Here is a 15,520-nt window from a genome sequence, read left to right as displayed (position 1 = left end):
TTAGCGATGGGCGACTTGCGCAGGTTGGCGCGCAGGATGGCCTCGCGCGACTTCTCGTCGGGCAGCGGGATGTAGATCAGCTGGTCCAGGCGGCCCGGTCGCAGGTTAGCCGGGTCGATGTAAAATGAACCCTATCCCAACTCCATAAGACACGTTACCTTGGCGATGTAGTACAGGACTCATGCGACCATATCATCAGGCTACAAACTTTTATTGTAAAATCAACCCTATCCCAACTGCATAACATACCTTGGGGATGTAGGACATGCATCGCGCGTCTACATCAGGCTAGAAACTTCTTTTATTGCAAAATCACCCTTAACACAACACTATAACGTACCTTGGCGATGTAGGACAGGTCGACGTCCTTAGCGATTGGCGACTTGCGCAGGTTGGCGCGCAGGATAGCTGAGTCGACGTAAAATCAACTCTCCTAACTAAAGCCTGGTCCGTGAGCACGTAGAATTTTGTCCAATGACCCCAAGCTACCCATCCTTATCGCTCGCGCGTAATTGGACTGCGCGCTGTGCGACGGGCGCCCGCAGTGAGTGTGCGAGCGCGACAGCAACATAATTACACGCGAGCGATAAGGATGGGTAGTTTGGGGTCATTAGACCAGGCTTTACATAAGCTGCTGTGACTTTACCTTGGCGATGTAGGACAGGTCGACGTCCTTAGCGATGGGCGACTTGCGCAAGTTGGCGCGCAGGATGGCCTCGCGCGACTTCTCGTCGGGCAGCGGGATGTAGATCAGCTGGTCCAGGCGGCCCGGTCGCAGGATAGCCGGGTCGATGATGTCGGGTCTGTTTGTAGCACCTGTAGGCATATGGGAATCGTTACGGAAACAAATTGACACCTATTAGGCATTTGACACTAATTATAGAAAGACATAACTTCATTCTAACCCTGAAAAGTAAGTTACTTTCGTGAAAATATTTTTTTTATACCTTTGAAATCTGCAAATTGCCAGTCAATTGATATCGCGACGTGAAGAAAGATTATGAATGAAGCAACCATTTCTCATGTTAGCGATTATTATGATTATGGGAATAAAGGGTTTTTGATAGATTCGTAAGTTTGGTTCTATGCCTTGAATGACATTTTTATTCGAATCTATTCATATCTCTCATTCATTGCGAGATTCTAGCAAAAGCCAGCCGAAAATATAGGGACAACGAGCGATTAGTCCCGCTGGCGTCGTCTATTGTCCAAAACATTTCGTGCTTATAATGATTTTAGAATGATTTTGACTTTCGATCATGACCAACTATAACTAATATACAATATCACATCAGACTAATGACCTCAGGTATTTCAACAACAATACAGAGCAAAAGCTTTATCCCCTTCAACTACCAGCAAATTGAGACACAATAGAAATCATGGTACCGCGGTCTCCTGTGACTGCTTGGGGTTCTAAGCGATAATAAAATAATAATAATAATCATCCCAACTATAAAACAGAAACTATAATATTCCAAAACAGTCTACTGACCGATGATGAAGACGTTCTTCTTAGCGCCCATGCCGTCCATCTCAGTTAGGATCTGGTTGATGACGCGGTCCGCGGCGCCGCCCGCGTCCGATACGGAGCCACCGCGAGACTTGGCGATGGAGTCCAACTCGTCGAAGAATAGCACGCAGGGTGACGCCGATCGTGCCTGTGGATGTACACGTTTTGTAGTAAAATAGTGCTTATTACAAGTAATTAAGGAAATAGTTTCTAGTTTTGAGTTAATTTTTGATCAGGTTTCGAAGAACAACACGTACGGTAAAACCAAGCGCGCTTGCGGATGTTCGTTTTGTAACAAAGTGACACAAAGCAAATTGAGGGATTTAAGTTGATATAACATTAATCTGCCTGTCGGTGTACACTAACTAAATTTTTGATTAGGCAATCCGCATGGTGCCGGCAGAGTAGAATGGATCCACTCCTACCCTTCTCGTGGATGTCGTAAGAGATGACTAGAGAACAAATGAACATCAGGCCTCCCCAACCTGTCAGAAGTGTAGGCCATATCCTTCATTTGCCTCTGGTGCATTAGAGAGTGGAGACTAATGCCCGTTTTCACCATCAATCCCTAATTTTTAAGTAACTCCGATAATAACAAAATTCCTTACGAGGGCTGCACTAAAAGTATCGGGAATGGAATATTTCCACTGTTCCAGTCATATTAAAATCTATTTAATTGCAAAGTCCAGGGTTTTAAAAATCGTATACCATTTATTTATTTAAAAAAAGATTCTCGGTCGTATCACAAGGTCTTGTCAAACTTGTTTAGTCGTTGAGAAAATGGAATTGACTCGAGAAAATTCAAGAGCGATGATTTATTATGACTTTTGAAGTGGTTTAACACAAAAACAGTGTGTTGACCGGATGATTTCTGCATTTGGTAATGAAGCCCCATCCAAAACCACAATTTATCGCTGGTTTCCTGAATTTCAACGTGGACGTGTCAAGCTCAGTGATGATCCCCGTCAAGGTCGTCCAAAAACTGCAGTCACCTAAGAAAACGTTGATGCTGTGCGTAAGCTGATTGAAGAAGATCGACATGTGATATACCGCGAAATTCAGGCAACTTTAGACATTGGCATGAGTCAAATACAAATAATCTTGCATGAACAATTAGGTGTAAAAAAGTTGTTTTCCCGATGGATACCGCATTCGCTCTGAAATAAAGAATAAATTGCGTGGTCAGAGATTTTCATCACCTGAAGAAGCTGTGGAAGCCTACAAAACGGCCATGTTGGAGACCCAAACTTCCGAATGCAATGGTTGCTTCAATGATTGGTTTCGTGTATGGAAAAATGTGTCAAATTTCGCGGAGAATACTTTAAAAAGCAATAAATACATTTTTAAATAGTAATGTTGTTTCACTTCCTTGATTCCCGAAATTTTCAGTGCCGCCCTCGTATAAGTGTTACCATAGGGGTCACTTAAAAAATAGGGATTGATGGTGAAAACGGCCATAAATGACCTAAAGATCGACGGTCACATAAAAGGCAATGCTGCTGTAGGTAGTGGAAACTTTAACTTGTAGGGCTATAATCCACTCAATCAGCAGATGCAGTTACCAGTAACTTGGTAAATAAATCTTTACTGAAAGGTGGATTTTGCACTACAGCTCAAACTTTCACACATTTGTTCATCATAACACAAGTATTTGAATACTAAAACGAGCACGTACCTTGTCGAAGATGTCTCTCACGTTGGCCTCAGATTCGCCGAACCACATTGTGAGCAGTTCAGGGCCCTTCACGGAGATGAAATTGGCCTGGCACTCGTTGGCGATGGCCTTAGCCAGCAGAGTTTTACCTGCACAAAGGAAAGTTAACATAAATATTCTGGTAGCAGATATCTATCATCTCTTGGAGATGCTGATCTGAATCCCCCAAATGCCACTTAAGTTTTATTGACAGTTTCCATCCCCATTCTTTTTGTGAATGTCATAAAGAAGTTTCAAGGGCAAATGTCAAACACCACCCTTCCCCAACCCGTCAAGTCAGAAAGGGGACCTAAGCGACCTGAATTTATTATCATCAACGGTTCTTCTCTACTTTCTTGTCGTCTCAACCACCATAAATGACCCTGTGCTGTATGGACAGCACATGCAGACCTAGATATGGATCCAGGTACCGTAAAAATTCAAAATCTGTGAACAGCACACCATGGGAAGGCTGCATGCCAAACTTGAGGAACTTGTCGGGGTGCTCCACAGGGTACTGCACTAGCTCCTGCAGCTATCTGGTCTTTATGCCTTTGTAACAAAGCTCAAGGTCCACTGACCGCAGCCCATATTAGGAAACTTTTCGAGAGTCTACTGGCTAGCTGCTGCAGCCTTATGCCCTGGTAACAAAGCTGAAAGTACCATCATCACTCACCACAACCCGGGGGTCCGTAGAACAGCACACCACGGGAAGGCTGCATGCCAAACTTGAGGAACTTGTTGGGGTGCTCCACAGGGTACTGCACTAGCTCCTGCAGCTATCTGGTCCTTATGCTTTGGTAACAAAGCTCAAGGTCCACTGACAGCAGTACAGGCTAGCTTCGGAAGCCCTATGACCTAGTAATCAAGCTGAAAGTGCTATCATTACTTACCACAACCCGGGGGCACGTAAAGTCCGGTCGCCGAGCAGATAGAATTTCATCCAATGAACCCAAGCTACCCATTTTTATCGCTCGCGCGTAATTATATTGCTGTCGCGACTGTGCGACGGGCGCTCGCAGTGAGTGTGCGAGCGCGACAGCAACATCTATTGGTCATTGGACAAAATTCTACGTGCTCACAGTCCAGACTATAGAAGTTTTGAAGTCATATGTAGCAAGTACTAACCGCAACCCGGGGGTCCGTAGAACAGCACACCACGGGAAGGCTGCATGCCAAACTTGAGGAACTTGTCGGGGTGTTCCACAGGGTACTGCACAAGTTCCTGCAGCTCGCGCTTGACGCTCTGCAAGCCTCCGATGTCGCCCCACGTCACGTTCGGGACTTCGACTACCGTCTCGCGCAGAGCCGATGGCGACGACTTGGTCATCGCGTACTGGGGACAACAGACCAATTTGAGTATAGTTCCAAAATACTGAACTGTCCTATGCATGACATTGACAGTGGGGCGCCACCGTCAATACCGGATCGCTGGTTCCGATTTTTGCCATGTTGGAAACCATATAGTTGAACGATGGTAGCGCCCCCCTGTCATTGAGTTTGGTGGGACAGTTCAGCGTGGGTCATCTATATTTATGACGATGATGGAATACAGAATGGACTTTTGATGACGTCAAATTAGTCAAATCTGAATTTTGTTTTGATTTTTTGTTCAGATTCATCAAATACTTGTTTAGTTTTGATTCGACAAAGCATGTAAAGGTTCTGACATAGTCAAGATTTACTAAATTGTAATTAGTGAAGTCGGCGGCTTTCAAAAGAATCATGTTGCCCGGCGACTTGTGGCAACATACTGGCGGCATGCCAGCGCAAGAGTATTTATGCTCATTTACCCACCAACATTAAAAAAATACAACTCACATCAACAATATACACGTTCATAGTGACTGTCGCGTTGAGAGTTGATAGCAACTGCCAAAAGTTGCTGATGTCGTGCCGCCGATAAAAAAGTCGACGAGTATACTACCAGCATGGGGAAGTGTAGGCTTGATCCTCCACTTACTCCCTCCATAAGTAACTACATAATAACATAGACTAATGACCTGGCAATGACGTCACACTCACCCGGAAGTTGTCCATGGACACGGCGAGCGAGTTAAGCACCTCAGCGTCGATCTGGTCATCTTCGAGGTCGATGAGGTCCATCTTCTCGCGGATCTGCTGCAGAGCCGCCTCCGAGCACAGAGACGCGAGATCCGCGCCCACGTGACCGTGAGACTCGGCCGCGATCTGCGAGTAAAAAGTTTAATCAATTAATTTATCAAATCAAGGTAAAAAGACGATCTTATAAAGGTTGCAGGAAGGCACTGGATACAGGCCGCTATGAACCAGACTGTCTGAAAATCGTAACGGAAGGCCTATGTTTAGCAGTGGACGTCTTGTTGCTAAAATAATGATAATGAAATCCAGATATGATACTTCACGCGCACAAAACGCTCGCAAGGCAACTATGATTAAGGCGTGTATCGACATTGCGAGGCTGCCCGCAAGTTTGCTCGTTTATTTATTTATTTATTAGGTCTACCTACATTGTTACATAACAACATGTGCACTTAAAAATAACAATTATGAACAAAGTTTCAATTTTTAAAGTCGTTTGATTAAGTCAAGTCAAGAGGCAAATGCGTTTCAACATCGAAAGGCTGACTCGTGAAGAGTTAGCCTTACAATATACACACCTTAAAGAATGACAATCAAATATAAGGGCTAGGGAGCATGCATTAGAGCCGCGGACAAATATCCAATAGTAGCATTAGTTCAATGCTCTCGGAGGACTCCGTCAGGTTTTTGTGGGTAGGAGAGTCCCACATAACCCACTGACTGTCCCCATTGGCCAGTGTATATGCGCAAAGTTATTACGCTGTGGAATGTTGGTATATTTTGGATTGCATGGGCTGTTATGTAGACAAATTTTGAAGTGCCTTTTATAAATAAATACTGCTTAGGTTTTGGATGATCATAGAGTGAACTGTTCGTTTTTTCACTCACCTGTTCCAAATCGACGTCATCACCCAGCTTCATGTTCTTAGTATGAATGCGGAGGATCTCCAGGCGTCCGGTGGCGTCCGGGATGCCGATATCGATCTCGCGGTCGAAGCGTCCGAAACGGCGCAGCGCCGGGTCGATAGAATTCGGACGGTTGGTCGCCGCCATTACGATCACGTGGGACGACTTTTTCATGCCTGACACGTGAAATAAATGCGTTATAATTTTGGTTATTTTTTGTAATAAATACTCCTGTATTCAGCTTATTTTTAGCTCAAGACAGAATTTAAAATCTTGAATTTCATTCTAATAAGAAGTCTTGCTTTTCAAGTAATGATCTGGAAAATATTTTTCATGTGTTTTACTTTGGAAGCACATTGTGTATTGTAATATAAAGTAAGATGCACTGGAGGACAGAGAGTACACCCAAACCGTAGGATATGTGTTGTAAAATATTATCTTATTTATTCTTTAACTAGCTGACCCGGCGAACTTTGTTCCGCCTTAATGGCAATAAATAAGCAGACTTTTTTTTATTTCGAACGGGATAAAAAGTATCCTATGTCCTTTTCCTGGCTCTAAACTACCTCCCTGACAATTTTCAGCTAAATCGGTTCAGCCGTTCTTGAGTTATAAGTGGAGTAACTAACACGACTTTCTTTTATATATATAGATGCCACAAAAATCGGTACGAAAAACGAACTCAATGCCAAAAGGCATTCTGATGTTCCCACTGACCAGAAAAAGAAAATAAACAAAGATATCCTAATGCATTTTGTAAACAGAAAATTAATCTTAAATCCACGTATTCATTAGGCAATGTTTGTTGATAAACTGTTTATGACTAGTGTGAAACAAGTTTAACATAAACACAGGTTTCTGAAACTTGGCCGTCCACACTTGCTCTCCACTCATAGCGGAGACATTGGCAACATGTATCATGAACAATGTTTCATCACCTATGTTTATGGACTATTTATAAACTGTTTACAGACATGATGAAACATTGTTTAAAAACAGTGTTTATCAACAAATGTTGCCTAATGAATACATAGCTTAACTCACCGTCCATCAAAGTCAGCAGCTGCGACACGATGCGTCGCTCCACCTCCCCATGGGTTTTCTCTCTCTTCGGAGCGATGGCGTCCAGCTCATCGATGAAGATGATGGCTGGAGAGTTCTTGTCAGCCTCCTCGAACGCCTTACGCAGGTTGGACTCCGATTCACCGGCCAGTTTCGACATGATCTCCGGACCGTTGATTAGGAAGAAGAATGCGCCTGGGAAAAGTAAGAATTATTTATTTTTGGAACACAGGTAACAATATTATGTAGGTCAGGGTTGGCCGAATTTATTAGACCCAAGAACTACTGCTTACTGACGAAACCTAGCCGTGACCACTTCTGATGTAGGTATTTTAAGTCAGTAGTCGGTATCACTGTTTGGCCCATGATCGTCGTACAGTATAGTTAATTAAAGTTGATATAATAGAGGTGAACATAAGCAGTGGAAATTATTAAGGCTAATGTATTGTGCACAATAATTTGGCTATTCTTTTCCTTAATAATTAAAATAATACCTCCATTAGGAATCCTATCCTCCTCCAATGAATGTATTCCATGCAGGAAGAAAAAGTTGTTTGCCAGTGAGCAACCAGTTTAAAAAAAGAGTGAGGCAGTCAGTGACTCCATTCGGCATAATCAAGCAAACATTTTTTTAGTATAAGTAGGTTTTTAGCAACTCATACTATATCTTTGTTTTTTTAGAGACAAATGGTAATGTATAAAGAATTCAAATTGGGATTCACCTTGCACTCTTACCTTGAGTGAGAGATTAGTTGCTAAGGCGCATTTATTTTCAGAACCAGCAGCAAATCAACCATAACCAATATGTATTTGTCATAGATGTTATTTTGCAACAACTATCTTTAGTCTGAAATCTATATCTATAAAAGCGAAAGGTCACTGATCGACTGACTCACTCATCACGAAATCTCAGAAACTACAAGTGCTAGGAGTCTCAAATTTTGTATGGGGGTTCCTTTTAGAACGTAGGTGCTTACTAAGAACGGATTTTACGAAACTCCACCCCTAAGGGGGGTAAATCGGTATTCACCGGCCGCTAGTATTACTATATTGGAAATTTTCCTGTCTTTTATGTTGTTACGATTTTATCTACATCCAATATCCATGCCAACAATAAGAAATTAACCCTTTTGTGATACATTCAACTTTTGCAATGACACATTTATGTTCACTCTCCTTATCAGAGTACTTTCAGAGGCGCAAGTGATAGTACGATAGCGTCAAAGTAGGTCACATTTTATTATAACCCAGCATCAATATCTCGAACTATTAAAAAGAGTCATTTATATCAGGACTAGTGTTTTATTTCACAGCAATCTTCGTCAAACGATGTTGAAGATAACCACTAGTGGATTCATAAAACTTTAAGAGCTTGTAATCTAAGGCTTACTCTATCTATGTCAACCATATAAGAATTAAAATGAGAAAGCGACATTTCAGTTTTTTTTTAAATATTAGGTAGCCCTATAATTTTTATAGAACCTGGCTGCAACATAGAAGTTGTGGTGGTGGGAACGAGAGGTGGGAATAGTGTCGATCTCTCCATCGTCAAACGTGGTTGCCCCAAGCTAACTTAGCGGCGCACTGTAGCAGACGAGGTGAAGAAAATCGGCAAGACTAAAGGCTAATTTACACGTTAAATATGTTTTGACATAGACTTAAAATTTATTTACCTAATTAACTACTTAATACGTGTAAATCAGCCTTTAGTGAAATCAAACGCGAAGTTCAAGACCGAACGCGATGGAGGAATATTGTGGACGCCCTCTGCCCCATCTAGAGGTCATAGTACCTAAGTCAAGTCTCTATCGTCAAAGTTAGTGTCGGCACAACCACAAAAGGCCAGCGGCTTAACACACTTTTTAACATATTTTGTATAGACGCGCGCACACGTGTATCCGGTGGCGGCCACTCGCTACAGTAGTGTCTGCGACTCGCCACTAGTGGTCACTACATGCCACACAAAACGCCGACACCCGCCACTGTCGCACTACTTCACCCCCCGCTCGATGAGTTGAATTAAAATATTTAATCCAAATACCTATTCCGAATATTTAGCAACGAGCGGGTTATAAAATGTGGCGGCTTCCAGACACTGGTGGCTGTCACTCGCTTCTGACACTTAGAAATGTGGCGGTAGCGCGCGACAGCCACCGGTGGCTGTGGTCGGTAGCCCATTTGCGCCGAGCCTTAGTTACTCACCGGTCTCATTAGCGACAGCACGTGCGATCAGCGTCTTCCCGGTACCAGGCGGGCCGTACATGAGGATGCCGCGCGGTGGCTTCACGCCGATGGCCTTGAACAGCGACGGGTGCCGCAGAGGCAGCTCCACCATCTCTTTGATCTGAGCCAGCTGCTTGCGGCAGCCGCCGATGTCGTCGTAACCCACAGCGTTCAATGCTTCTTCTTCTTCCTGTTGGTGGTGGAAAGAGACAGAGAAGTTTAGGAAGGGAGGAATGTTGTTTATTTGGTTTGTCAATTGGTGTTCAATGACTCCTCTTCTGCATATTAGTAATTTTTGCCCACGGCTTCACCCGTGTGAATTTTAGTTTGTCTCATATCGTCATAAAATAAAGCCTATATAATATGTTAATCTGGGTTATAAACAATAATTCATCAAAATCCGTTCAGTAGTTTTTGCGTGAAAGAGTAACAAACATTTAGACATCCAAACTTTCGCATTTCTAATATTAGTAGAATAGTAGCAAGTATAGTCCAGTCATTACGTACATTCAAAAAAGAAAATGAATTTGCGCTTCTAATTTTTTAATATGTTGTAGGGGATACCTAGAAAAGCTTAACTTGAGATTGTCGACCAAGCTTTCCTAGGAGCTTTCGCCGCCATGTTGAAAAAGGGGGTAAAATTTGTTTTTTGGCAATAACTCGGCTATCCGATGAGACTCGAAAATTTTTGTAGGACACTTTTTGTAGCTTTCTTTCTGCTCTACAATAACGCCCGAACCATTTTTAGCGTATCATGCATCGTTATCGAGATATCGATCGATAAAGTCAAAAATTTTGGACACAAATTATTTCGGAATAATTAAATAATTAACGTCAGATACGTACAACATAACTTCGAAGGAAAAGTTGCAATCATATTCGACGGTTATCCGACTGATATGACACTCGCTGGAACGAAAACTTCGGAAAGAGTACGACGTTCGAGAAAAAACCAATCGCCGGAGTTCACATTCGATGAGACAACTACTCCAAAAGTTAGCCAGGAGAAGTTTCTCACAAGGGATCAAAACAAGAACCAACTAATACAAATGCTTTGCCGTTACTTAAAAAAAAGTAATTAAAAGTAATTAAATTTTACTTTTTAATTAATTATTTAATTATTTCGGAATTTTTCATATTTATTTAGACCTGAAAAAAAAAGAAAAAAACAAAAATTGTGTCCAAAATTTTTGACTTTATCGATCGATATCTCGATAACGATGCATGATACGCTAAAAATGGTTCGGGCGTTATTGTAGAGCACAAAGAAAGCTACAAAAAGTGTCCTACAAAAATTTTCGAATCTCATCGGATAGCCGAGTTATTGCCGAAAAACAAATTTTAAGCGTTTTCCAAGATGGCGGCGAAAGCTCCTAGGAAAGCTTGGTCGACAATCTCAAGTTAAGCTTTTCTAGGTATCCCCTACAACATATTAAAAAATTAGAAGCGCAAATTCATTTTCTTTTATTTGCCTTTTTTTCGGACGAAATGACTGGACTAGTAGGATGAGAAGTTTAGAAAGAGAGAAATTGATCAGATTGCAGTGAACAATAAAATATGTAAGTTAGTAGTTTAAATCAAAATGGCAGCTCCTCAGTATGTCTCATGTTGCAGGGAAATTCACTGAGTGTTTGCATAGTGAAAATAATTTAACCTTGACTTGACATTGCAGTCAGAATTTTATAAATGGTAGATAATCTAATATTAAAAAATGCTGAAATATTCAAATGTCAACTAGATATTTATGTATTTATGCTCTTTGATTTGGCACATACAAATGTTGTGTAATGTATGGCTCAAATGTAATATTGTTTATAAGACGTTTAGTTGATATCAGACAAATGGCTGTTTTGTAGATTTCTTGTGTGGTGTGCAATAAAGAGTATCTATAATAATAATTGAAGACTTAAACACATTCATGATGATAAAAAACAGACTCGTCTAAACAAATTGCTAAATAGTTGGAAATAATTACCTCACGCTTGATGGGCTCTCCCTCGCAATGTATGACCGTATCAGGTGCCACGATGCAGTAAGGAGAGGGGTCGGTCTCCACCACTTTGAACTCCACCGCTCGCATGCCTCCACGCACCATGAAGGTGTCGTCACGGTGGATGGGCCTGTATGCCTCCATGAAGTAAGGCTTCAGGTACACTTCGAACAGGTTTCTGCGGAAGAATGGTGGCGTTGAGAATCTAACATTTTGCATTAACATCATCTAAAACTGTGGTGATTTATCGGTAGTAATAGTAAAAAAGTGGTGACAAAAAATTTTTTTCTGCTTTAAGATTCTTTGAAAGTAATCAAATTAAATATCAATTAAAAAATAATTACATGCAATCAAACCTGAGAGATGAGGCTATTAAGTAATAACGTCAGGTCATTATAATGCAATAAAATTAATTTCAACTTTTACAAATTGTTGTAGCAAGTTTATTTCCAGAGAAAAATTAATAAAAAATTATGATATTTTGCAATTCAATTTTTTGCAATTCAATTTGATATTTCATCATACTTTTATATGGCTTCATGGTGACACACTGTTTTAGATGATGAATCATTAACCATTTTTACAGAATATTTTATTTTGTTCTTATGGGACCAACCAATCAATCTTTTAGTGACCTTAGCTACTCTGCAATAAAATATTGTAACTCACCCAGTCAAACCTTCAACAGAATCATCGATGGGCAGTATGTGCACTCGCTTGCCGTACTTGACAGATGGGCACGGTGCTATGGACACCACGTCTGACAGCCTGACTCGCAGGTTGTTCCTAACCACACGGTTCATGCGGATCTTCTCATCGGGGCAGTTGTCGTCTGACAGGACGATGCAGACAGTTTCCTTACGTCTCTTGCCTTTGAGTAGCACTGTGTCTCCACGGAATAGTTGTAGCTGCTCCATTTTGGCCTGTAGTTGTATAAATAGTAATACATTAAAGCTATTGTTCTTGTTTTATTTCCCAACAGATGAATAAGGTTCTGGTATGATTCCTTCTTTTGATATTTTTTAGATGTGTATTTCAGGATTTTACGAAGCTATAAATAATAAAACTAAGTTTATTTTGTGTTGGGACTGCTGTAATAAGTTAAATTAAATTAAAAATGTATGGCAAAATCATTCAATACTTTGCAACAGTTCATTTCATTATTTTTACCTTACCAGCTACATTGTTTTCAGGGGAATACCCCAATATCTGATTGTAATAATTGGAAAGTTTTGATGAACATTCTGATAATAACTAATCATGATTTCAGTACAAATGCATTGCATTTCAGCATATTTGCGAATACCATAATAGTTGAAATTTTTTAATTAATACTCAGAATCAGTGATGAAATAATTCCAGACATTACAGCAAGTTCTTTATTGATGTTGAGTGGAATTTTACTTGTGGTAGTAACTGTACAGTTTACTATTGAGTTCTTTTTTTAGGTTAGAATGACTGTCATTATTTTACTATGTATTTGCTCAATTTGTTTTGCTTTGAAAACAGCAACATAGTTGTGCAAGTTAACCGTTAATTCTCGCTTTAATTGCACCTTTTTAAGCCAATATTTCAAATTCAGCCCAGAAATGTACTTTCATAGAGTATTATCAGCAAAAAACTAGAAGGTACTTAACTCTAAACAATGTTCCATTGTTACTATGGAACTAACAAAGGATTTCATACAACTGTTTGATAGAAATTATTACTTAGCATGAAAAAATTATACATTTTGATAGAGATTAAAACGATTTGTAAATCTAATGGGTGTCTATGGTGATTGATGCCATTAGCATTTGCTGAAGGTGGAGTGGGGACAATGACCGGAGCCCTACCTGTGATAACGCGACCACCGAGTTGTCGTCGCTGACCGCCTCCTCCACGATGAGCCTGTTGGGCCTGTCCTTGCGGCGCAGGATCGCGGTCGAGAGATCATCAGGGCTACACACAACCAAACATGTAAAAAATACGGCTGCATCTTCAAGTTTTTAAGAAAATCTACATTCACCAAACTCTTTTGCACCATATATCAAGGAAACTAAGCAATAAAGATCTGTATAGAGTTAAAATAATCATTCTTTTGTAATATGTACTCGGTTTCAATATCTCAGACATGATGACAAGCCAATTTTTCAAACTATAGCTTGCAGAGTAATACCACAAAACGATGCCAAATAAAGCATCTCCGCGAATTATAAAACAAAAACATACACTGTAATACTCTTACCTTTTATTGTCTGCCATTTTTACTAAAAATTATAGTTACAATCCGTGAATTTACAATTTTTGAAACGCCGAATGAACAATCACTTTGGTTCACCACTTCGTGCGTGACGTTGCCGTATTTCATTTGTTCATCGATGTCATTAGTGTTGCTAGAATAAAAATATTTTCTATGCTTGATCAGTCTGTTTTCAGTCATCGTTTTAACTTTACCGGTTTTTTTCATTAATACATCGCGAGAATGCCATTCCTTTAAAATAAAATAAAATTGTCTATGGTTTTAACGCGGGAAAGAATCAAAAGTTTTTGCGAAAATTTCGTAGACGGAGTTTCTGGGATGGGAATAAATGCGTCTGTGAAAAAAGCGCGGGAAACGTTAAACTGGTCGGGCGCGTTTTTGTTTCTCTTAGCTTTAAAATTAAAATTTATCTGTTGTAGTGATCAGAAGAGGTGTAATTAGTGTTTATATTTACTTGATTATATATATATTGTGTAGTTAGTGTATAATTGCTGTATATTGGTAAGTCTTTAAAACTATTTAGTCGTCAAGATGAACGAGCCGCCTGACCCGGGGGAGGCTCCCCCGGCGGGCCACTTTGTGACTATCCCTGTAGATGCGAATACTTTTGCTCCCCTTTTAGGCCCAATGGTGGCTATTTCCAATGAGTCAGCTATGGACACGGATGGTTCTCCTGCAACTACAGCTAGAAAACGCTGCAGAGTTCACAAATGTAAAAATTGTAACAAACGTAAAAGGAAACATATTGGACAAGAAGTAAAGGAAAATGATTGTGCCTGCGATCTGCCCCCTACACCTACCATTTCGGAATCCCCCCCAAGTCCGGCAGCAAAAAAACATAATAAAATTAAAAATATTACGCATAACTCCGCCAATTATACACTATCTCCCTATTGAAAAATCAGACAGAAATGCAGTTTATTATTTCAACTTAATTGTTGATTCAGAATTCAATGATTTCCACCATATTTACACCGATGGCTCCAAACATTCTGTTGATACCTGCACTGGCGTTGGAGTTTATCATTCACAGTACAACATTGTTCAAAAAATTAAATTACCTCCTGAATCCACCATATTCACTGGAGAATGTTTTGGACTATTTAAAGCCGTGGAATATATTACAATAACAAAACTAAAAAAATCTGTTGTCTTTACAGACTCAAAAAGTGCCTTACAAGCTCTAGAAAGGTTCCCATTTAAAACTAAAACACAATTTCCAATAATATACCAAATTAGAAGTGCTCTTTATGATTGTTTTTTGAAAGGACTTACTGTACATTTTGCTTGGATTCCCAGTCACAGAAACATCAGGGGAAATGAAATATCTGATCGGCTAGCAAATGAGGCAGTGCATTGTGGAGACTTGTTCCCCTATCTGAATTATTCTCACGACTTAGTGACGTTACCTAAACTACAATATATACAGAAATGGCAAGAAGAATGGGAGGATAGTAGTGTAACTAAAGGGAGAACATTTTTTAAAATTCAACCAACAATTCCGTTGAAGCCATGGTTCTTCAAAACTAAATTTAACAAAAAAAAAAAAAAAAAAAAAAAAAAAAAAAAAAAAAAAAAATGCGTCTGTGGAAAATGTTCTTTTTGCGTGTTCATTGATAAATTGTTCTTATTTTCTTATTGTTGCGCATTGAAAAGCGTACAAAAACAATAATTATGTTTAAAAACAAGGTATATACCTAGTAAGTAAAAGTAAGCAGATGATTGTGCATAAGATAATTTATGTAAGTTATTACGTATTTTTAATTGATGAGGAGAAAGAGGAAAGGAGAAGGAGGAAAAAAAAAGTCTGAATAATTGAAGAAAAATATA

At 40.0% G+C, this 15,520-nt stretch overlaps 1 protein-coding gene across 1 annotated transcript; it reads right to left on the bottom strand.

The window, feature by feature from the left end:
- Positions 1-590: 590 nt before the first annotated feature.
- TER94 (Transitional endoplasmic reticulum ATPase TER94) lies at positions 591-13,809 on the bottom strand. The gene is made up of 12 exons (XM_028310849.1): positions 13,676-13,809; positions 13,284-13,389; positions 12,118-12,371; positions 11,434-11,626; positions 9,438-9,648; positions 7,218-7,430; positions 6,156-6,349; positions 5,232-5,396; positions 4,335-4,542; positions 3,189-3,316; positions 1,496-1,661; positions 591-816 (listed from the first exon to the last, which is right to left on the bottom strand). Exons 1-12 carry the CDS (start codon positions 13,690-13,692, stop codon positions 623-625), a joined length of 2,049 nt encoding a protein of 682 aa, XP_028166650.1. The 5' UTR covers positions 13,693-13,809; the 3' UTR covers positions 591-622.
- Positions 13,810-15,520: the final 1,711 nt, after the last annotated feature.

The sequence above is a fragment of the Ostrinia furnacalis genome, unplaced genomic scaffold, assembly GCF_004193835.3.
Source record: "Ostrinia furnacalis isolate ACB-3 unplaced genomic scaffold, ASM419383v2 OfSCF3127, whole genome shotgun sequence".
NCBI lineage: Eukaryota > Metazoa > Arthropoda > Insecta > Lepidoptera > Crambidae > Ostrinia > Ostrinia furnacalis.
The sequence above is the reverse complement of the archived record's forward strand: the minus strand, read 5'-3'. Positions and strand labels throughout refer to the sequence as shown.